The sequence below is a fragment of the Neoarius graeffei genome, chromosome 10 (genome assembly GCF_027579695.1).
Source record: "Neoarius graeffei isolate fNeoGra1 chromosome 10, fNeoGra1.pri, whole genome shotgun sequence".
Taxonomy (NCBI): domain Eukaryota; kingdom Metazoa; phylum Chordata; class Actinopteri; order Siluriformes; family Ariidae; genus Neoarius; species Neoarius graeffei.
Genome location: NC_083578.1, coordinates 93402220 through 93426782, shown reverse-complemented (window position 1 = coordinate 93426782; position 24563 = coordinate 93402220). Strand labels below are relative to the sequence as shown.

At 43.1% G+C, this 24563-nt stretch overlaps 1 protein-coding gene across 1 annotated transcript; it reads right to left on the bottom strand.

Annotated features, from left to right (window-relative positions):
- Nucleotides 1-17: 17 nt before the first annotated feature.
- Nucleotides 18-22194, bottom strand: erich3 (glutamate-rich 3). The gene is made up of 15 exons (XM_060932678.1): nt 21910-22194; nt 15166-15259; nt 14831-14956; nt 13726-13797; nt 13491-13604; nt 12890-13051; nt 12442-12636; nt 12060-12237; nt 11635-11821; nt 10288-10472; nt 5797-5925; nt 5345-5673; nt 5101-5176; nt 3069-3200; nt 18-2818 (listed from the first exon to the last, which is right to left on the bottom strand). Exons 1-15 carry the CDS (start codon nt 21927-21929, stop codon nt 243-245), a joined length of 4575 nt encoding a protein of 1524 aa, XP_060788661.1. The 5' UTR covers nt 21930-22194; the 3' UTR covers nt 18-242.
- Between the last annotated feature and the right edge of the window lie 2369 nt (nt 22195-24563).

The window sequence follows — 24563 nt, the reverse complement described above, 5'->3', positions numbered from 1 at the left end:
GAGATCCAGCTGATGGAAAGTGAGAGACTTGATGAAGGTGCAATAAAGACAGAGTTAGAATGAAAGCGTGAAAGCAGAAGGTTCTGCTTTAGTAAACTCAGACTGGTTGTACAGTAGCTGTGGTTCTCCCTGCAGATCATGACGGACTTTCACAGAGTCTGGTGGTGTTTATTGGTTGCTAATGGAGGTCAGGATGTTTGGAGAAGATGAGATCCAGGCTACAGGTGATGCTGTGATAAGTCTTAGCTATCTTGGCTAATTTCAATCTTCATTAGTGGTGCTGTTGAAATGTTCATGATGTTATTTACAGCAACATCTTCCTGATCTTCCAGAGTTTGCTCAGAATTAATTTGTCTTCGAGCCACTTCTTCTTCTGATGGGTTGCTAGAGGATGGATAATTTTGACCTTCTGCTCCTAAAGCTTCAGTCTCCATGTTAAAGTTTTCCACCCTCATGTCCTCCAGTTCCTTATGCTCGGTGTTCACTGGCAGGCTGATCTGCTCATCCTTGGCCATCTCAGAGGAGTCCTTATTTCTGTGAGACTCTTTTGGACTCAGTATCGTTTCCTCTATTTCAATGTACACTGTCCTCCCTCCATCAGAGGTCTTTATCTCATCCAGCGGCTCAACAAACGTCTCAAAATAGTTTGAGGCTTGGTGAATGCTAACCCAGTTACTTACCAGCTCTTCGTGATCTGTCTGAGGAACGATGATAAGTTCAGCTTCTCTCTCCTCTCTTTTGAGAGCCAGGACTCTCTCCAGAGGCTGAGATTCTTCTGAAGGAGAAGTGCTGCCTTCTACACTCCTAGTTTCTTCAGCAGGATCAACACTTTTGTCCTCTTTATTATCAGTAACTGACTGAATGTGATTGCCGTCTTCTGCTCTGCTCTGTTCTTCACCTCTACTTTCAAGGTCAACATTCATGTCCTTGGGTTTTGACTCAGCACCTGCAGAAGATCCTGCAGGAGATTTGGCCTCTGATGGAGCTTCATTCTCAGTGACTGTATTATTACTGCTCTCTGATATTAATGGTTTAATGTTCATCTCATCTTTCTGCTCATCTTTTACTTTTTCATTGGTTGCCTCTTGCTGCACATTTTGTTTTTGTTCAATCTCTTCTTCCCCAACTTTCTGCTGCTCTTCTTCTTCTTCGGTTGTCTCTTGTTGTATTTCTCTTTGGTCCTCTTCTTGCTTCTCATTGACATCATCGTCCATTTGTTCATCTTTCACACCTTCCTCTTTAGTCAAGTCTCGATTTATTTGTTCATCATTGGTCTCAGAAGTTTCCTCACTTTCCTCTGGTCCAGCTTCTTCCTCCTTGTCAAGCTCCTCCTGGTCTGCAGTATCAATTTCTACTCCATTTTCTGCTTTGATCTTTCCTGATTTTAATTCAGGACCATCTATGGTTTCCAGTGGAGGTTCATAAACAGTGGGATCAGAGTTGTCTTTCTGTTCCTCTTTGTTGTCTTCTTCTTGCTCCATCACTCTTTTCTGTATCTCTGCATCAACTCCACCAACACTTGTCCTTTCTTCTGCACCTTCACTCATATCCGCTACCTCATTTTCTTCAACCTCAGTTTCTTTTAATGATTCATTTTCTTTCAGCGCTTCCTCATGTTTAACATCTTCTGTGTCTTGACCTTCATGGCCAGACTTCTGTTCATCTTTTAGCTCAGCATTTTTCTCTGCTAGAAGTTCTTCTTCTTGTTCCTCTTCTCTTTTCCCCACATCATCATCTGCTTTTTCCTCTGATGTTTGAACTGTTGGATTGAGTTCTTTTTGGTCTGCCTTATCCTCAGTTATCTCTTGTTTGATTTTCTCTTCATCCTTGTTTCCTTCCTCTGTGTTCTCATCCTCCTTAAGTTGAGGATCCTGGTCTTTGGTTTCCTCCATTCCATCCCTCAAATCTGTTTCAACTCCATCTTGTCTCTGCTCTTTTTCTCCCTCAGTCTCAGATACTTCCACTCTTTCTTCTGATCTCTCATCTTTACCTGCTACATCTTCATCTTTCACCTCATTTACTGATGAACCTTTTAATTCTATTTCTTTATCTTCCATATTGCGTTCAACACATTCTACACTGTCATTTCTTGTCTCCTCAGAATTATTCCTCAGATTTCTTGATTCATCATCAAACATTTCCTCTTCTTCAGCTCTGACCTCCTCAGCAGACACCTCTTCTCCACCACTCAGCCCTTCATCATTTACTTTTTCTGTCTCACTGTTCTGATCCATATTTTCATGACTCACAGATGTTTCTTCAGGGTTCTCAAGCTGAGGCTTGGTGATCTCCTCAATCATGTTCTCTTCCTCCATTGGTGTTGCTCTGGTTTCTTCAGCATTTACTGAATTTTCACTTGTACCCTCTTTCTCTTGTTCTTGCCCAAATGATTCCTCAAATTTCAGCACTTCTCCAGCTGGTGGCTCTTCATCCTCAGGCTTTTCCATCATTTCAGGTTCTTCATTTGATTTATTCTCCTCATTTGTGAAATTATTGGCCTCTTGCTTTTGTCCTCCTTCCTCATCAGTCATGTCTAGCTTTACTTCTGGCTTGTGGTCTTCATTCTCACCACCATTGTTCTGCTCATCTTGTACACATTCATCTTCATTGGTTGTGTTTTGAGATCTTTCTTCTGTTTGGTTGGTGTCTTTTTCTTCTTCCTCTGATCTTGTCTCAGGTTGTGGTGTTTGTGTTTCCTTTTCAAGTTCGTCTTTGGGTTTCTCTGTATGCATTTCTTCCCTTTCAGCTTCTTCCACAGGTTCAGCTTCACTTTCTTCATCAGCTCTCTGCTGGGCCACATTATCTTCAGGCTCAGCTCCTGGAACAAATACCAATTTAATGTTTTTATAGTTTTTTTTAATGCACAGCATCATCATTACAAATGAGTAATTACTACAAATTCCCACGAATAAGAAATGAATTTATTATATAATTTATTAAAAAAATTTAGACAGTTGTCAGAAAACATTCATTATTGATTTATATTTATTTTAGTCATTGAAGAAATCCTCATACACTGAGATGGTTTGGTGGCCCTAACACAGCTGTAGGTGATCAGAGGAACTCACCTGGACCAACCTGTTGGCTCACGACCAACAGCAGCTCGTCTTCCTCAGTGGTGGTGTCACTGAGTTCAGGTTCAGAAACACACTCCGTCATGTTTAAAATGGCTTCTGCTAACTTCTCCTGCACAGACTTGGCTTGGGTTTTATAAAAAAAAAGAACGTCAAAATAAAAATTTTAATAAACAGCTGGATTATTAACACTAATTAACTTTCAGAAATTCAACAACCAAAGAAAATAACAAGGAGTTATTACATAAAAAATTTGACATGCAACAAAAAACTCACACAAAAAGCACAAAATTAAATTTCAAAAGTTTATTTTAAATGTTTATTAGTACACGATAGATTAAACTCATGCCATGCAGCTACCGATCATAAAACTGAACATTACTCTCCTCAGTTCCTCAGATGAAACTTGTACATGTGGGATTCATTTAAACATTGACTCTGTTTTCTCTCTTTATTATTCTGCATCTGAATATTAATCACTGGATCGTAAATGATTCACGTTCTCATATACAATGATCTACAGCTGAGAAACCCAGAGAGATTATTAATAAGTGAAATGTTTATTTTTTATACATTTATATAATTATAAATTATGTTTAATTTATGCACTTTTAATCCCACATATTTATTCCCTCAATCATCATTTCAGCACATCACTGACATCGATAATGAACACATTAAATCTGGTTCTGAGTGAATAAACCATGTGCTGATAATCTAATGATCCACAAGCTATAACACAAAAACAAAAATAAAACTATTATCAAATTAGGTTCCTTAATGAGGAGAAAGTGCGCGTTTTGGAAAAAAAATTGTCAGTCACATCACATACATTTCCCTTTTTATATTCAGAGTTTCATGTTTAAACAATAAAACATCAGATAATTATCATGAGAGAATAATGTAATATCAGCACATGCCTCGAATAAAATTTACAAACACAACAATGTGATAAAGAAAATATAATCATACAGCAAACTCAAAGAACAAAGCAGAGAAACAGATCCTTGCAGAAATTGCACAGTATTTTCAGTCTTTAATTACAAAATATACAAAAATATTTTATTTTCAGAAAAATAATTCGGGTAAAAGTTCTACTTTCCTAAACAGCACAACAAATAAACTACAGCTATAATTACTCAACAAATTCTGTTTCTATTTTACTCTTAATTTCAAACTGAGTAAAGAGCAAAACATCTGAGTGTTAAAGTTTGTAAAAATAATTATGACTCTTTAATCTATTTAAAAGTCCAAAAATACTGCACATTGAACAAAAACCAAACACAAACCATTAAACATGCAAAAGAAACAACGAGCAGCACAAAGTGAAAATGTCGGTGATTCCTGGTGAACATCGTATTTAAATAAAGATGAATCTCAGAAACAAACTGCTCAGTGATGTGCGCTGATAATCTGCCTGATATCCGAGACATCATTTTACAACACAACAGTCCTGGGCTCTGGAGTCTGATTGGTCAGAAGGTGTTGATTAATTCTCTCTAACAGCAGCTCTGACAGTAGTGCAGGTTTATATTAATGCACTTGTTCTGATATGTTCTCGTTTCTATAGTAACAGCTCATTCACGGGGGCGTGTCCAGCGAACACTCCACATAAACAGATTACAATAATCATTGATGTGGTGAACTTCTCTGTAAGGAGACGTTTATGGAACATCTATGGAAGGAGTCTCCATTGTCAGCACAACCTCATCACTCACTCAGCATATAACACACACACACACACACACACACACACACACACACACACACACACACACACGGAGTTTATTAGTTATTTATTAAAAACACTTCAGAATCGTGTCCTGGGCAGAAAGACAAAAGGTCTGTTCTGTTCTGAAAGCAGCAGAAAAGAACAAATCTCCTGATATAAAGCAGAATATCAGCACATGCCTGCAAAATAGCAGCTAATGGCCAAGTTGCTAATTAGTAATTAGCGACCAGGCAACACACACGCCAGTGAAATCCACACAGTAAGAACACGGGATAACCTGAGGCTAAAACTTACCTCGGGCTCCCTCCTTATTTACATCTGCAGCTGTTCCCTCTCTGAGCTCCTCTCTGGGCCCCTCAGCTTCCCCAGGATCGTCTCTGGGTTCTTCAGCTTCTCGGGATTCATTTCTAGGTTCCTCAACTTCTCCAGGTTCCTCTCTGGGCCTCTCAGCTTCTCCAGGTTCCTCAGCTTCTCCAGGTTCCTCTCTGGGTTCCTCAGCTTCTCCAGGTTCCTCTCTGGGTTCCTCAGCTTTTATGGGTTCATCTCTGGGTTCCTCAGCTTCTACGGGTTCATCTCTGGGTTCCTCAGCTTCTACGGGTTCATCTCTGGGTTCCTCAGTTTCTCCATCATCCTTCTTTATGTGTTCCATCTCCTGGTTTTGAGTTTCACCCTCGGTGGGCAGAGACACATTGCTCATCTGCAAGACTTCTCTCTTTTCTGCATCTTTTTCCAATGCTGATGTGGCCATGTGTCTCTCAGGCTTCACCTCCTCCTCTTTCTGTTCTTCATCATACTCATCTTCGTCTTCCTCACTGTCAGACGAGCTGCTGGACAGACCAGAGGAGACGGACGAGGATCCTCTCACTTCTCATGGAAAAGAAATGAAAAGTGAACAGAACTGGAGAAAAAAAATCCTCAACACTGAACATTAGAGCAAGGTTTATAAATTAGTTCCATTTCATTAAATAAATATTAAAACACAACACTGACTGTTTCTTTTTAAATCATTTCTGTTCTCATCTTTTCTTTTCTCCTCCTCCTCTCTGCCAAGTGATGGAGATGTTTCATTTCCCACATCCACGGGACCTTCATCATCAGCCTCAAAGTCTTCCTCATAACCTAAAGCACATCATACACCCCAACACACACACACACACACACACACACACACACACACACACACACACACACACACACACACACGAAGATCTCATCTCATTCTCTATAATCAATAAATTACTTTAGATTAAAAATTCAAGATTCAATGCTTTGTCACATCACATGGATTCATCGCTGGTACAAAGCTACAGTGAAATGATATTCTGCAAATGCGAAGAATGCAAACAACAAACGATAAATACACAGATACAGTGGGTATGAGGTCATGGGAGAGTACAATACAACCCACACAAGAGGATACAAACACTAGCTAATACACATCTGAAAAGGTAGGTCTGAATGTATCTATGTGTAACATCTAGCTGGAACCCTCCCGAGTTTTGACTTCTGGGTAGAAGAAGAAACCTTTATTTGTCACATGCACACTTCAAGCACAGTGAGATTCATCCTCTGCATTTAACCCATCTGAAGCAGTGAACACACACACACACACACACACACAGAGCAGTGGGCAGCCACACACAGCGCCCGGGGAGCAGTCAGGGGTTCGGTACCTCACTCAAGGGCACCTCAGCCCAAGGCTGCCCCACGTTAACCTAACTGCATGTCTTTGGACTGTGGGGGAAACCGGAGCACCCGGAGGAAACCCACGCAGACACGGGGAGAACATGCAAACTCCACACAGAAAGGCCCTCACCGGCCACTGGGTTTGAACCCGGAACCTTCTTGTTGTGAGGCGACCACGCCAACCACTACACCACCGTGACGCCCATAACCGACATAACATCACATCTGTACCTGTTCAGAGTTCACAGCAGTCTTCAAACATGGGCGCCGTGGACTACAACAACCGCACCGCACCGTACTGCACCACACCACGCTCAGTCTCCAGAGTTCTAATCATTCACACCTCTTCCTGATCCACCTGTTCCACAGTACTGAAGGACTCTTAGGTCACATTCTCACTGTGAAGTAACGCTCAGTGATCCCGTGCCTGACTTTACCAGGCCTTTATTGCTCGTGCTTATTATTTGCTTACTGGTTCAGTTTGATTCTTGATTATCCTTTTCAGTCTCTGCCTCTGATAGTCTGTCTGTGCCTCGCCTGACCACTGCCTGTTTACTGACCCTGCCTTTGCTTCACAATTTGGATTTGTCTGCCAGTCTGCCTTCAATAAACTACTTCTTTTACATCTGTCTGTCACCTGCTTACTGGACACATTATTATTATTATTATTATTATTATTATTATTACATAAAAGGCACAAAATTTATTGTGGTAAGAAAGTCTTAACATCGTGTAAGCTCTGAGCCAAGTTTTTGAATAGTGATCTTGTGCATGACCTTGTTTTGCCTCATCTCAACTCTGCACCTTGTCTCACTCTCTGGTCTCAGTCTGGTAGATTTTGATTATTGGTATTTTGACTCTGCTCCACTCACTGACGTTGCCTTGGCTACTGTTATTTATTTATTTGCATTCTGTGTATTTTTTGGCATCAACCGAGACCATGGTAATTGTGATTTTTGTAATGCTAATAAAATTCTAGCATATGGATCTGCACTCAATGTGATTAGGAGTTCAGGGTTCTCATGGCTTGGGGGAAGAAGCTTCTCCTTTGCTTCTCAGTCCTGGCCATGTGGTTGTGGAGGTTCTTTCCAGAGTGAAGCCAACAGGACAGCACATTGTTGCAGTGAATGGGATCCATATACTTTAGATCTTTGCAGCTCTGGACCTGCACCACCTGGTGTAGATATCCTGGTGACCTGTTAAGCAGGCCTCACCACCCTCTTCAGGGCTTTGTGGTCCTCAGCACTGCAGTTCCCATACTCAGTGGTGATGTTCCCAGTGATGCTGTGTGTAGTGACAGTATAAAAACATCTTCTAGATAGCTGAGGACATACGGAACTTCCTTTGTCTTGCTAACATTAACAGGTTGTTGGCCTGGCACCACTGGGACAGCTTCTCCACTTCGTCCACTTCGGCCTTGTCGCCATTCTTGGTGATCACTCCTACCACCACAGTGCGATCTGCAAATTTCATGATCATGTTGAATCTGTGAGAAGTTACACAGTTGTGCGTGTACAGAGAGTACAGGAGAGGGCTCGAAACACAGCCTTGGGGAGCTCCAGTGTTGAGGGAGGGTGTTGAAGGTGAATCTGTTGACTCTCACCATCTGCAGTTAGAAAGTTCATAACCCAACGGCAGAATGAGTAGCACAAGCACAGTCTCGGCTCCATGAGCTTCCTGAACAGCCTGAAGGGGACTATGGCTGTAATCAATGAACAGCAGTCTCACATCGTTCCCCCTTCGCCCGTCTTTGAGGAGTCTCTCAAAGCTCTTCATCACCACAGGCTTCAGGGCAACTAGGTGGGCATCATTCAGCTCAGGTCAGGACAGCCTTGAAGCATGTAGAGGACCATGGATTGTGTAAGGGATGGGTGGAAAATCGTGGTGAGCACTGGGGTGAGGGGTCAGTGCAGGTTTTCAGAACCTTTCCAGCAATACCATCTGGGCCCACCTACCATTCATTCAACATAAAGTTCTTCTCAGACAGCAGGTGCCCAAAACTCTCCTATGGATGAATACATCTCTGCATCTTTAACAGGAGTGCTAGTATTAGCCAGGATGCTAATATTAGCAGCAGTAGTGTCAAGGGATACATAAGTAGGTCTTTAACCAGAATACAATCAGCACTCATTGCTGCGTTGGATGTCCTGTAGTCTGCAATGGTCCATGGTCCCTGCCACAATCGATGAACTGAGATGCCAATCTGTTCTCGTAGCTCCTATTAGCATGCTTTACTGCATGCCTAAGTCTATAGGATGCCGCTTTGCATTCCTATGCCATGTCTCCTGCTTGAAGCACAGCATTATAGTGTGTGCATTCAGTGTGTTCTGGATGGATTTATCAAACCATAGTTTCTGGTTGGGAAAGACCCAAACCATTCTCTTGGGAAAGATATCATCTGTCAGTGTAGCAATGAAGCAAAACACCACTTCTGTAAATATCCTGATATTTCCAGAACTCGATTGAAAAAATGTCCCAGTTGATGTCACTCAGTGGGTTCTGCAGCATGGCATCTGATAGGGCAGTCCAGCGTCTGACTTCTCATGACACCGTGGCTTCCAGTAACATCCTGTGTTTTAAATTCCGGTATGAGATCCTGGCAGTGTGGTCAGCTGTACCAAACGCAGGTTGACAAGTGGCTTTGTAGCTCTTCTTGAATTAAGTGTAGCAGTAGTCCAGTGTCTTTTCACCCCTGGTGGGGAACGTGATATGTTGGCAGAAGCTTGGCAAAACCTGTCTCAAGTTGGCCTTGTTAAACTCTCTGGCTACAATGAAGGCAATGTTAGTGTTTGTTTAAGGTGGGATGGAGACTGCCATGATGAAGACCAAGTTGAACTCCCAAGGGATGGCATCTGATCGTCAGGCATTCCAGTCCAGGAGAACAGGAACGGGAAAGAACAGCAATGTAGCTCGCATCAAACCAGATGTTGTTGGTCATAAAACACAAAACAGACGAAAACTTTGTGAACTTTTCCATTCTGTCCATATGGAAAAAGCAGAAGGACTCTGCAGGATGAATGGAAAGGTCCAGTACTGTGTGGGGGTAAACTGTATTTTGGTGAAACAAAAGATATTGTGGTTCCTCACACTGCACTGGAAACAAACACTCATCTTGATGTTGTTCAGCTTGTTTTCAAAGGACTGTGTATCGACAAGCAGTATGCTAGGCGGGGTGAAGGTTGTGCTCCTGCTCTTACCCTGTTTCACACACCTGAGTGTTTCTCTCAGTGTCTCCTGCATCTCTTTGTGGATCACTCTCTTTGTTTATGTAAGCATCTTGATGGATCTTTTTCAGGCGAAGAGGAATTACTGATAAAAATGTCAAGTAACTGGTAAGTGAGCTTAAAACCGATATTCAAAACTGTGCTGTGGTCATACGTGATGATTGCCAGAGATAAGCGTGCAAAATAAGTTTACAAGCAAAATTAGAATAAAAAAACAAAACGCAGTCTTAATGAAGCAGCCGCAGCAAACACCTGTACACCTGTTCATCTGGCAGCAGCACAATATACAAAATCATATAAATGTATAAAATCAGATCCAGGTAAAGCACTTCCGTTAATGTTCATATCAAACATCAGAATGTGGGGAAAACGTATGTGACTGTAACATGAGAACAGACTCACTGAAACCGGACAGCTGAAGGTTAGAGAAAGACCTGACGATGTTTGTACAGTTTTCAGCTGTCTGATGTTTGAGGTGATCATTAACTGAAACTTCTGACTGATTTCCAAGTGATCATTATCACTGATAAAATATTAACAGTTGTCAAGGTTTATTTGTACACTAAAGTACCATTTTTGTGCTTGTGCTCCTGATTGGTGTTTCTCTTGGTCTCGGTGTCATGTGATTGGCTGGATCCAGACTGTGAGTGTTTTTCCTCTTCTTCCTTGTTTTCCCAGGATTTGGAGACGGGTGGATCATTTCTGATCCTCTTTGGTGGAGTGGGTTTTTTGTCCAGGCCCATCGCTATGATGCACCTGGAGACCATATTGAGTTTATTTAGGGGTGTGGTTTAAATAGAGATGGAGTGTGTGGCTTACCTAAAGACATAGCATGGTTTACTTGTAGTATGGGGCAGGGATTATGTGTAGCAGGGACAGGGTTTCCAATTAGCATGGGATGGGCCTTTGTGGAGCAAGGAACAAGGTTATCTACAACATGGAGCAGGGCTTACCTGTGGGGTGGGGATTATGTATGGCGGGCCAGGATATACCTTTATTACGGGGCAGGGCTTTTGTGTAGCAGGGACAAGGTTTACTTGCAGTAAGGGGCAGGACATACAGTACCAGACAAAAGTTTGGACACACCTTCCAATTCAGTGTTTTTTCTTTATTTTTATGAATTAAAAGTCACTTCCTGTCTTAAAGTAATGATGGATGTCGTTTCTCTTTACTTAGTTGTTCAGTTAGTGACATAATATGGATTACTACAGCTGTGTTATAGGGCTATTTATTTATAGTATAGCTATTATTTACTATTTGACCTCAAACGCATAAAGAAGGTGAGAAACTTGTCCACTAATTACCTTTTGACGAGGCATACCTGTTAATTGGAAGGCATTCCAGGTGACTCCCTCATGAAGCTGGTTAAGATAATGACAATAGTGTACAAAGCGTCATCAAGGTAAACACTGGATACGCTGAAGAATCTAAAACTATCAAACATTTTTTGTTTAACATTTTTTTGTTTACCCCATAATTTCATACATGTTCCAGATGTTATTTCAGAGTTTTGATGTCTTCAATTTTCTTCTACAGTGCAGAGAATACTCACAATACAGAAACACCTGTGAATGAGTAGAGTAGGGGTGTACAAACTTTTGACTGTTATTGTACTTGTGGTAATAGGTGGGGGTAATGAGTAGCAGGGATGGGGCTTACTTGTTTTATGGGGCGGGGCTTAGGATGTAAACTATAGTGTGTAGCAGGTGGAGAGGCTCGGTGGAGAGGGCGGGGTGTACCTGTCTGAGGAAGCTGAACTGTAGCTGAAGAGCTGTTTCACACTCGGTATAATAGTGGGGGTTTCTGTGCTGTGGGGGAGGGGCTTACTGACAGCAGGGGAGGTTCTTATACGTAGCATAGGGCAGGGCTTACATGTAGCACTTAGAGTTTCTCATCTGCAGTAGGGGGCGTGGCTTACCTGTAGCAAGGGGCAGCTCCTTCAACACCACAGAAGCCAAAGTGGGCGTGGCGTCCTCCAAGCCGCGAGTACTTCTTGTGTTTGAACTCACAACAGGAACTGAGACGCTCAACTTGCAGCCCATTCAGGTAAAAGGTCAGACTGAAGGGAAAACCACGGTGACGCCGAGACACGAACTGAAATGTCTCTGATACACACACACACACACACACACACACACACACACACACACAGTTACTGTGAGTAAAGACTGACAGAGTAAAGGAAATGCAGAGGAATAAAAGATGTTTCAACTGACTCTGATCTGTAAATGCAGTGTGTACACAGTGACTGTATTGCACACAGAGTACAGGTGTGTACGCGTCTGTATTGCACACAGAGTACAGGTGTGTACGCGTCTGTGGTTCGTGTGTTTAGAGACTCACCTCCTTCTTTAAGCCTTCCTTTATATACACAGAGATTTTCGCCCCCACAGTGCTGCTGGAAAACTTTCACCTCATCCTTCAGCTCCATCAGGTCATGTGACAGGTGCACACTCTTTCCAAAATACATCATCTTCACCCACACGACGTTCTGAGACCACACCCGCTGGACAGCACCCTCCTGTGGGAGAAGTCCATTAGGACAGTTTCAACTCAAGCTAAAATCTGCTTAAATATGGTCAAATCAATCATTAAAATAAATCAAATAAACTCAAACTCAGATCAGCTTGAATAAACTCAAACTCTAATAAACTCCAAATCATGTTTGTACCCAACCAGGCGTCTCTGACATGCGAGTAAAGAGACGAGCAGCTGAAACACTGACCTTTGTGTCAGGAGCGTCACTGGGAGCCGTAGTGGGTCGTAACCTTCGACCCCGCAGGGTCCCATTTTTTACTTTTTCCTTCCTCTTCAGTGGGGGTACCGGGGTCACAAAGTTATTAATGACAGGAAGTCGATACGGAGAGACAGAGCTGGAGAAATCTGTTAGCGTCAGGTGTCTCATCACATCTCTGTCCAACTACAGTGAAGAAATACAACACCACAACATTAACGACAGTGTGTGTGTGTGTGTGTGTGTGTGTGTGTAAACTCTTCTGTCCTAATGATGTCATTAAACTTAAAGTTCCAGCTTCCCCTCTGACTGTTACACAGCGCTGAAACTGGAGACTCCTTCCAGAAACGTTTCATGAACTCATTTCTCCCCACAGAAAATTTCACCAAATCTACAACTGCACGTTTTTCTTTGTTAAATAGCAACATGTTTTTCTCACCATGCAGCTGATTGGTTGTTCCCCGTCATGAGTCAAGTCGTGGTTTCGGTAACGAGACGAGTTTCTCTTCGTTGATGTCGGAGTGCCGTTACTGTTCAGAGGCTTCAGACGAACAGGACGCTGAGTTTTCTCTGGAGCCGTGTTCGGCCTCGATGAGCCCAACTACACAACAACAACAACAACAACAACAATAACTGCACAATTACACCCATAACAATGACTAACAAAACACTCAGTGTCATTCGAGATCACTTTTGTAAATTTTACTGAAATTATTGATTATAAATTCAACCATAAAGTTGAGATGAAACTCAATGAGTGTTAAACAGTAAATAGAAAGTTTTATAGAGAAAATAAAACAAATGCTTTCTGTCCCACTTGAGACAAAACATCCTCACTGAAGCTCTCTCTCTCTCTCTCTCTCTCTCGCGCACACAGAGTCTCAAAAGGGACTTCATGTTCTGAAAGATTAAAGTGTTTATAATGACTCTAGACTAAAGAACACATTACTCATCCACGGGAGGAAAATAAATGTTCGATACATTGTTCAGGCCTCATTGTGCAAATGGACGTGTTTCACGTGTGTGTGTGTCCTGTGTACCGAGTCGGTGGAGTCAGATGGCTCTCTCTCTGGCCCAGAACTCCTCTGCTGTGTCGGTGGGCGTGGCGAGATCATGATGAGCGGATCATCCTCGTACCGGTTACCGTGCTCCACCTGTCCGTCAACACAAGCCTTAATGTGCAGTGTGTTATACATTGCACTCCACATAACAAAAACAACACATCTCAGGTTCATGTACCAAACACACATCATCACACACATGAACATCACACACCTTCATTTTATTCACTCGCTCTCTCCTGGAAAATTCCTCCAGTTTCCTCCTGATCTCTGTTTGATGCAGACGCTGATCACCAAAAAAAATTAACATTGACAGAATTATTTAATATGATTATTTAATTCTATATCTCTTAATGAACACACACACACACACACACACACACACACACACACACACACACACACACACAACACTGAATATCTCCAACACACACCGTCCTGCTCATGCACAGAGTTATAACACTGATATAAACACCTCATAAACAAAAAAGAGCAGAAGTCAGTTCATGAAAAGTGATTTAACAATGAGATGTTATCACAGCTGATAATAATAATAATAATAATAATCTTTGATGCTGTGACTACTTACCTCACATGTACTCAGTTATGACAGTTTTATGGCAGTGTTATAATACATCAGTCATGCTAAGCGCATAACTCATTAGTGGCATGAAGCATAACATTGAGCATAAATAAACATAAATCTCATACGGAGGTATGAACTCTGTAAAAATGTGGTTTTGCTCAATGTATGACATTTTGTCATAAGCCCTCAGGACTCCCCCCAGGACCCCCATGTCCCCACAGAGCCCTCCACCTCCTCATGCCCCCCTGTGTCCCCTCAGGCCCACCCATATTCCTAAAGCCTCCCCCCCCCATATCCCCTCAGGCCCCTGGGCCCCCTCAGGTCCTGATGTGTTCCCTCACCCCCCATGTCCCAGCAGGTTCCCCTGTGCCCACCCCCCACCCTGTGTCTGCTCAAGCTCCCCCATGTCCCATCAGGTTCTCATGTCCCCTCAACCACCCCATTGCCCCTCAGCCTCCCCCCCCAAGCCCTTCCTATGTTCCATAAGGACCCCATGTCCCGTCAGGCCCCCCCATGTCCCAGCAGGTTCCCCTGTGCCCACCCCCCACCCTGTGTCTGCTCAAGCTCCCCCATGTCCCATCAGGTTCTCATGTCCCCTCAACCACCCCATTGCCCCTCAGCCTCCCCCCCCCAAGCCCTTCCTATGTTCCATAAGGACCCCATGTCCCGTCAGGCCCCCCCGTGTCCCAGCAGGTCCCTGTGTTTGCCCTTAGTGTACCCTGTGACCCCTCACCTCCATGTCCAGCACTCTGTGGAATATGGCCTGAGCGAGACATTCCCGTACATGTCGCTGTTGATCTCTGTGTATGATCTTATACCTGAATTCCTTCTCTGACACAATACGCCCACTCCTGCTGATCTGATTCACACACACACACACACACACACACACACACACACACACACACACACACACATCAGTGTAAGTGACAGAAAGTCGTGTTGATGTTTTCATACACTGACGGTGTTTTACACAGCAGTGACACAGTGATTATGGGTTGGGTTTTTTTGCACTGGAAGCATTTTTACACAGTGATGATGTTTTGATGTGGTAATGTGATGACGTACGAGTCCAACTCTCTGCAGATGTCTCCGTATTCGCGCATTGTTAAAGTATGCAGTCAGGTGTTTGTCAGTCAGACTGTTATACGCTCCAATCAGCCTAGTAACAAAGCACACAGAGTTTATCTTTACACATGCTGCAGGGCATGTACAGTTTTTACACATTTCAGATCAGTATGAGCTCCTGTATAAAGTAATGTCATGAAACACAGTAAAAAAGGATGAAGACATGAAGATCAACCAAACACCATGAACTTACAGGAACAGTTTCTTTAAAAAAATGAACCGCCACATAAATATGTTTGTCGTCTGATGTTTGCTTGTTTTAGCTTTGTACTTGAGATGCAATGCTAAACATGAAAATCTCAATAAATACACACTCGAATCTGCACACGGACTTCAGGCAGAATCATCTCATCTCATTCTCATCTCATTATCTGTAGCTGCTTTATCCTTCTACAGGGTCGCAGGCGAGCTGGATCCTATCCCAGCTGACTACGGGTGAAAGGCGGGGTTCACCCTGGACAAGTCGCCAGGTCATCACAGGGCTGACACATAGACACAGACAACCATTCACACTCACATTCACACCTACGCTCAATTTAGAGTCACCAGTTAACCTAACCTGCATGTCTTTGGACTGTGGGGGAAACCGGAGCACCCGGAGGAAACCCACGCGGACACGGGGAGAACATGCAAACTCCGCACAGAAAGGCCCTCGCCGGCCACGGGGCTCGAACCCGGACCTTCTTGCTGTGAGGCGACAGCGCTAACCACTACACCACCGTGCCGTCCATGGCAGAATCATTAATCTACAAAATGCCTTTTTCAAAGACTATACTCTGACTCTCACACATTTATTTCTGTAGAAACTTTAATGTAAAATAATGCATGTCCTGTGCAGGGGGTTAGTGGTGTTGATCATGTGACCATCAGGTGAGCCCTAAAACATGTGTCAGGTGTAGAGCTGCTTCTGGTCGTAACGTTCAGTTGCTTTTCTCCTCCTGGTTTTTTTCCGACAGTGTTTTGATTTCCGGCCTCGTCGTGTGTGTAGAGGACGGTGAGTGAGCGGATCAGTTACAGGAGTCTCATTACGGATGGATGAGACACTTAACACTCACTTGCCCCCTGTACCTGTGTCTCAGAGACACTGTCAAAAAGGGCTGATCTGGGAACAGGAGAAGAGATAAACGGTGTTCTTAATAAATCCTGTGTGAAAAGCCTGGAATGGCTAAAGCTTTTTAAAATCACTGCATTTTATTAACACCTGAAATTATTAACACAGTTTGTTATTCGGTTATTTGTTTTGAAGCATATGATTCATCAGATTCTATAAAATCTTCAATCATGACACTGACATTAACTTTATTAATTCTGAACCCAATGATGAATCCTGGGAGTTTAAAAGGTGAAGCAGCAGGTCCAGGTTTTATTAAGGGTCGTATTCTGAGTGACGTTCAGCACTCAGTGAGGATTTAATACTGAAATCACACACATCAGTGTTTAGAGCTCAGATGTAACTACAGACTTAAACATGATTCAGACGTTACCTGAGAATTAAAGGATGTACACGCAAGAGGCGATTCGCTCGTTGCCGGGACATTCCCAGCTCTGATTGCCACGGTAACCTTCTGATCTATCCCCACTCTGAATGTTTCTGAGTGAAATAAACAGTAGCTGTGGTTCGTTCACTACAAGACTATAAATACAGTGGTGCTTGAAAGTTTGTGAACCCTTTAGAATTTTCTATATTTCTGCATAAACATGACCTAAAACATCATCAGATTTTCACACAAGTCCTAAAAGTAGATAAAGAGAACCCAGTTAAACAAATGAGACAAAAATATTATACTTGGTCATTTATTTATTGAGGAAAATGAACCAATATCACGTCTGTGAGTGGCAAAAGTATGTGACCCTTTGCTTTCAGTATCTGGTGTGTGGGTGCAATCAGTTAATTATTGATATTAAGTGATCAATCTCGTTAAATCAGTCTCATTAAATTTTGAAGGTCAATAATTAAAATGAATCAATCCCATTGAATCATTTACTTTGACTCACTTGAAGTGAATCATACCATAGAATCAGTCTCATTCAGTGAATCATTTAGTGAATCGTTCAATGAATCATTTAGTGAATCATTCAATGAATCATTTAGTGAATCGTACCATTAATCCTGGATAAATTACCAGACAGCTAGATTATGGTATATTTCCAAATTATTACAATCACTTACCACATTACATAACTTTTATATGCACCCTTTTGAATTCGAGGGAGACTGGGGACTTCATGTATATATTGTTGTTCACACAAATAAACACAGTTTGTTTAATAAATGAATTTATTATACAAAGATAAAAAGAAAAATAATAAATCAATATATACAAGCAGTGAGGGGTGTGTGTGTGTGTGTAGGACTTGACCATGTGTTTAGCCTCGTGTAGCTAACTACACGTGGTGGAGGCCTAGCTAGTTGGTAGCTAAACAAAAGAATGTTATCTAAACAGAACAAAGGATTAGCTCTGTGTTTAGCCTTGTGTTGCTAGTGTGAGTTTGCTAAAGGCCCTATGGCCTAGCTAAAGTGTGTTTGTTAGGCCTTATGAGGCCTACTGAGCACGTGTTGCTAAAGACAAGGGTATTAGCCGTAGCTAACTAAAAGCTAGCTTGTGGATTTCTAGCTGAGGTGTGGTTTATCAGGCCTGATGGCCTGCTGAGCACATGGTAGGCCTTGATTAGCTTTGTGTTGCTAAGCAGACAAAAGGGAAGCTGTAGCTAACCCACTAGCTCATAACCATACTGAATCCACTGAAATCTTAATGACATCAAGATGTATAATAATGAAATTATAATGTTAGTAAGAATAAAAGAGAGAAGCATGCGCAGCCTATCTATTAAACAATTTAGAGAACACAGAACCAAAATAAATCAACACGCTGCGTGTCTAACAGTGTAACAGATAAACCTGGGTTTAAATTCACACTATTTCAAATAAAAGCAAATTCCTAAGACTATCCTAATTATGCCCAAATGCCAAAATCTTACTTAATCCTGCCTTTAGCAAGATATGAAGAACTATTCGCCGGTGTAGTTTCGGGCCTCGCCGTGGGAGCACGTGAGCCGCTCGTGATGGAGGCGGAGAAAACTTTCGGGTCCAGCGGAGCACTTGGGTGGTTCCCGTGGAAAGCAGAGGATTCTTGGTCCGAACCTCAGCGTTCGTGAGGAAAAGTCTCTGATCAGAATAAGATGCACAGCGCTTTTGAGTTAAAAAGGATTCAATCGCTTCTTAACTTTTGACTGCCTGGGCTGCAGTCGTGACGTCACTTCTAATGCAAGTAAACCGGTTGTAACTCAGGTTGAGTTTAAAGATCGCGCGACTCTAGAGTTTACCTTCGCCAAGGGTAAGAACGAAAATCGCGCCGAGTGATGGATCTTGCAAGAAAGAAGACGTCTTTCTGGGTGGAGAGCGCCTCTTTATACGTCCAGATTCATCGGAAGCCAGACGAGAGAGACAAAGATGGAAGCGTTGTCCCATTGTTTTATGCGTGCATGTTGGACTGACGTAGATGATCCCGCCCACGCGTGACGTAGGTCACACGGAAGTGGACTGGGAATTGTAGTTCTGACACAAGATGGCGGCATGATACCTACAGGTGTGACCCCCTTGTGCAGCAATAACTGCAACTAAACGTTTGCGGTAACTGTTGATCAGTCCTGCACACCGGCTTGGAGGAATTTTAGCCCGTTCCTCCGTACAGAACAGCTTCAACTCTGGGATGTTGGTGGGTTTCCTCACATGAACTGCTCGCTTCAGGTTCTTCCACAACATTTCCGTTGGATTAAGGTCAGGACTTTGACTTGGCCATTCCAAAACATTCACTTTATTCTTCTTTAACCATTCTTTGGTAGAACGACTTGTGTGCTTAGGGTCGTTGTCTTGCTGCATGACCCACCTTCTCTTGAGATTCAGTTCATGGACAGATGTCCTGACATTTTCCTTTAGAATTCGCTGGTATAATTCAGAATTCATTGTTCCATCAATGATGGCAAGCCGTCCTGGCCCAGATGCAGCAAAACAGGTCCAAACCATGATACTACCACCACCATGTTTCACAGATGGGATAACGTTCTTATGCTGGAATGCAGTGTTTTCCTTTCTCCAGACATAACGCTTCTCATTTAAACCAAAAAGTTCTATTTTGGTCTCATCCATCCACAAAACATTTTTCCAATAGCCTTCTGGCTTGTCCACGTGATCTTTAGCAAACTGCAGACGAGCAGCAATGTTCTTTTTGGAGAGCAGTGGCTTTCTCCTTGCAACCCTGCCGTGCACACCATTGTTGTTCAGTGTTCTCCTGATGGTGGACTCATGAACATTAACATTAGCCAATGTGAGAGAGGCCTTCAGTTGCTTAGAAGTTACCCTGGGGTCCTTTGTGACCTCGCTGACTATTACATGCCTTGCTCTTGGAGTGATCTTTGTTGGTCGGCCACTCCTGGGGAGGGTAACAATGGTCTTAAATTTCCTCCATTTGTACACAATCTGTCTGACTGTGGATTGGTGGAGTCCAAACTCTTTAGAGATGGTTTTGTAACCTTTTCCAGCCTGATGAGCATCAACAACGCTTTTTCTGAGGTCCTCAGAAATCTCCTTTGTTCGTGCCATGATACACTTCCACAAACATGTGTTGTGAAGATCAGACTTTGATAGATCCCTGTTCTTTAAATAAAACAGGGTGCCCACTCACACCTGATTGTCATCCCATTGATTGAAAACACCTGACTCTAATTTCACCTTCAAATTAACTGCTAATCCTAGAGGTTCACATACTTTTGCCACTCACAGATATGTAATATCAGATCATTTTCATCAATAAATAAATGACCAAGTATAATATTTTTGTCTCATTTGTTTAACTGGGTTCTCTTTATCTACTTTTAGGACTTGTGTGAAAATCTGATGATGTTTTAGGTCATATTTATGCAGAAATATAGAAAATTCTAAAGGGTTCACAAACTTTCAAGCACCACTGTATATCTCCAGTGCATGGATATGAACAGAGCTACACTTCGGCAGTGACGGGTCACCTGTGTATAATTTATTTTAGTTCACAGATCAGTTTATAGATCAAAACTGTGACTTTTTTCTGGTTTCTGTAGCGCTTTGTTACAACACAGTTGAGTTTCTCTGCCTAATTAACTGTAGAAACATCTAGTGAACACAGTAACTGGCTCCATCACTGATTCTTCTCATCAAACATCTGAATCTTTATAAAGAAAACTGACTGGCGAAATGTTTGACCAGAATAACAAACCAGAAATCTTGGTGTTATAAATAAATCACATTCTGGTGGGAGATAAAGTCCTATAAATTACGTCATGCGGCTGAATGATTTCATTCTAACTCTTGTGATTTTGATGTAGAAACCAAAGTCATGGATGTTGTCTTCTGATGGTAAATGTTTTGGGGAACTGAGTGCCGCGTCATCCTTCAGTCAACGGTATCCTTTCACTCCTGTTGGTTGTCGCCTCACAGTTGAGAGCAGTTTAACTCGGGCCCCACCCACTTCGCATCACTACGTCACTGACTTTCGTTGACTTTACATGACTGCTTGTTGCCACATCGCCATGAATCACGTCCTGCGTGTACGCCCTGTTACACACATGGAGGTGGAGTCTAAAACAGAGGCTTGTCTCAGTTTTGGCTGAAATGTTTGTTTTGGATGTAAATACACTCAAACACTGTGGAATGTCACTTGACACATAACCATGACACTGCTGTACTGAATTACTATTTCTCATAGAATCATATGCAGATTAATGACGAATATCATCCCATTAAAATGCATGAAATGTACATTTTTTTACATGAAGGACAATGGGAGGAGAAGCGTCTTAATCAGAGACATCATTGATGTTGAGTTGGAATATTTTTATGGATAATATGTATGAATCTACACAGAGCTTTCAGCATCGCGGGGGGTGTGTGTTTAAAGTCTGAGGTTTGAACGCTGTTGAAAAACTCTGTCTCAGACACTTCACTTCGAGACAGATCTGAAAACCTCGCAGGTGTGAACTACACACAGGTGACTTCAATAGTCTGAGTGTGAAGCTCAGAAAATCTGATTAAGCAGCTGCGTAACCAGACCGAACACTGGGAAGATATCGGGGTAACTTTTGGACTCTGAGTTTGACCCTGACATCAGGAAATGTGCCTCTGACTGTCAGTAAGCTTCAGGGTGTGAACACGAACACTAACGGGGTGGGGAATAACGAGGGCTGTGATTTATTATATCTACACTCGACTCTAAAGAACCTGCCTGAGGGAAGGAGACGATGTTCCAGATCGTTTTCTGAGGTTAATGTGATGTAGTGTATGATGTTCTGCAGGTTGGTGATGTTCCTGACTCTCAGTGTGAGGTGATGTTCTGATCTAACCCTTCAGATGGACAGTGGGTCACTGCCAATGGCAATGATCAGAACAGGATTGTAAACCCTTCACAGCACAGTGAGCTCTAGAACACCTTCATCAACACAACTTTGTGATAAAACAGTGCAAGTGTGAAACACTCTCAGCTCGACCTGCAGTTCCAGGCTCTCATTCTCTGCAGTGTTTGCTCATCTCTAGAGTAACAGTGTTTTCTTTCTCTCTCTCTCTCTCTCTCTCTCTCTCTCTCTCACACACACACACACACACACACACACACACACACACAGTGCGTGCTCAGTAAAATGCAGTACAGTACTTACCCCGGGGGTAAATGGCTCATGGTTTAATTTATCAGAGCTGCAGATCCTCCTCAATACCGCGACCCGCTAATACACACACACACACAACACACACACTCTCTCCACACACACTCTCTCTCTCCACACACACAACACACACACACTCTCCACACACACACACACACACTCTCTCTCCACACACACAACACACACTCTCTCCACACACACTCTCTCTCTCCACACACACAACACACACACTCTCTCCACACACACACACACTCTCTCTCCACACACACAACACACACTCTCTCCACACACACTCTCTCTCTCCACACACACACACACACACACTCTCTCCACACACACTCTCTCTCTCCACACACACACACACACAACACACACTCTCTCCACACACACTCTCCCTCCACACACACACACACACACACTCTCTCCACACACACTCTCCCTCCACACACACACACACACACACACACTCTCCACACACACTCTCCCTCCACACACACACACACACACACACACTCTCCACACACACACACACACACACACACACACACACTCTCTCTCCACACACACTCACACACTCTCTCTTCACTCACACTCACACACTCTCTCTCCACACACACTCTCTCTTCACTCACACGCTCTCCCTCTCTCTCTCTCTCCACACCTGATTCTGCTGCACTGAGACACAGATCTGATCCGCCGCCTGAGCTGCACTGATGACAAGCCGCGTTGCCATGGAGACTCACGTGACCACAACGCGCTCCCCCTTTTTTTTTTTTTTAACTCAGGACTATGATCACACATCCGGTGCGCGCGCGCGCACCAAACCCCCTCTCTCCAATATCAAATAAATCATTCAGTAAAACAGAATCTGTCACGCTTTAACGCTTTCATAACACTAACAATAATCACATCAAAATTAAAAGTATACAACACCAAACAAGTATTACATTTATATGATGATTATTTTCATTTGAGCAACGCTGTCGAAAACCCGGAAACATCCATCCATCCATCCATCCATCCATTATCTCATCTCATCTCATTATCTGTAGCCGCTTTATCCTGTTCTACAGGGTCGCAGGCGAGCTGGATCCTATCCCAGCTGACTACGGGTGAAAGGCGGGGTTCACCCTGGACAAGTCGCCAGGTCATCACAGGGCTGACACATAGACACAGACAACCATTCACACTCACATTCACACCTACGCTCAATTTAGAGTCACCAGTTAACCTAACCTGCATGTCTTTGGACTGTGGGGGAAACCGGAGCACCCGGAGGAAACCCACGCGGACACGGGGAGAACATGCAAACTCCGCACAGAAAGGCCCTCGCCGGCCCCGGGGCTCGAACCCGGACCTTCTTGCTGTGAGGCGACAGCGCTAACCACTACACCACCGTGCCGCCCATCCCCATCTGGGTGATAACAGATAGCGTGATTATAAATAACTCACTTCCATAACTGTGTCCTATAGAGTCTCAAAGTACAACTGTGTCAACAGGAAGTCTGTTTTGTTGAAGTTATAAACTGTTCACTGATGGAGACTTGAGTGTAAAACTGTTCATGACAACTGCAGTCCTAAAGTTATCACAGTGATTGTTGTCCTAAACCATTGGGGCAAAACTGTAAGTGTCCAGAGCGTCTTCTTATGTCTTTAGACTGTCCATACGGGGTGATTCATATGAAGATTAAGCTCCATCACCAACTGACTCACTGCTCTCCCAAACACCTGAAGTGGAATCAAGCAGCTGAGGAGGCCTTTTCCAGACTCGAGACTGACTTTACCACAGTCCCATCCTTAAGCCCTTAATTGTACAATCTTTTTAAATTTTTTTCTACAAATAATTTTCCAGTATCCTCTTCATTTTTATTGTACTGTCACTTTCCTTTTTGTACTCTCCACTTTAGCTTTCCTTTTTCCGTTTTTTCTCTCTCTCTTTTTTCAGAAGAATGCCGAGACCGGAAGCTTTCTTTTTTTTTCTCCTCCTGCGTAAAGACCACAAGCAGAGGCCATCCACATCGGATCTGCTTTAATATCAACAGATCTTTGATTAAGGTACGTGAATCCTTTCATCATGGCACACCTTCAGCTTGTTCAGTGTGCTGAGTGCAGGACGTTTAGTCATTCTTCCTCCGTCGCTAGTGACAGCTTTATTTGTGATAACCGGGTGCTCCGGTTTCCCCCACAGTCATTTTAAAGTATAGACGCTGTGTGAGACGGCTGCCTCTCCAGTAGCTCTGTAGTTTTTAGCTCTTTAAACCTCTTTTTTCCACCTTTTTTTTACTTTTCTGCTCTTCTTACAAAGACATAGTGTGTTTAACTATATAACATGGATATTTTTAACTTTAACACGCAACCAAGAGCCAGTTTTCTCTCTTATTCGAGAGAGGAGCTGCTGGCCCTGAAAACAATGGGACGAGCCGGGATACGACACCCCATCCCAGCCGAGCTGAGGAGGAAACCCAGGGGCTACAAGGCTGGAGCTAAGCTAAAGGCTAGGCTAGCGGACAACCGGCGGCACTACAAACCATCCATTCCCTCCGTTATCATGGGGAATGTGAACTCGCTGCCGAATAAAGTTGACGAGCTTTCCACTCTGAACAACCAGCAGATTTACCGGGAGAGCAGCTTATTTATCTTTACGGAGA

What these genes read in the sequence shown, in the direction of transcription:
- erich3 (XM_060932678.1), bottom strand. Translation starts at nt 21,929, where the DNA reads ATGAGCCATTTACCCCCGGG. An exon ending in AGGAAGGCTTAAAGAAGGAG is followed by an intron (nt 11,822 to 12,059) that starts GTGAGTCTCTAA and finishes TGTGTGTATCAG; the next exon opens with AGACATTTCAGTTCGTGTCT. An exon ending in AAATAAGGAGGGAGCCCGAG is followed by an intron (nt 3,201 to 5,100) that starts GTAAGTTTTAGC and finishes ATAAAACCCAAG; the next exon opens with CCAAGTCTGTGCAGGAGAAG.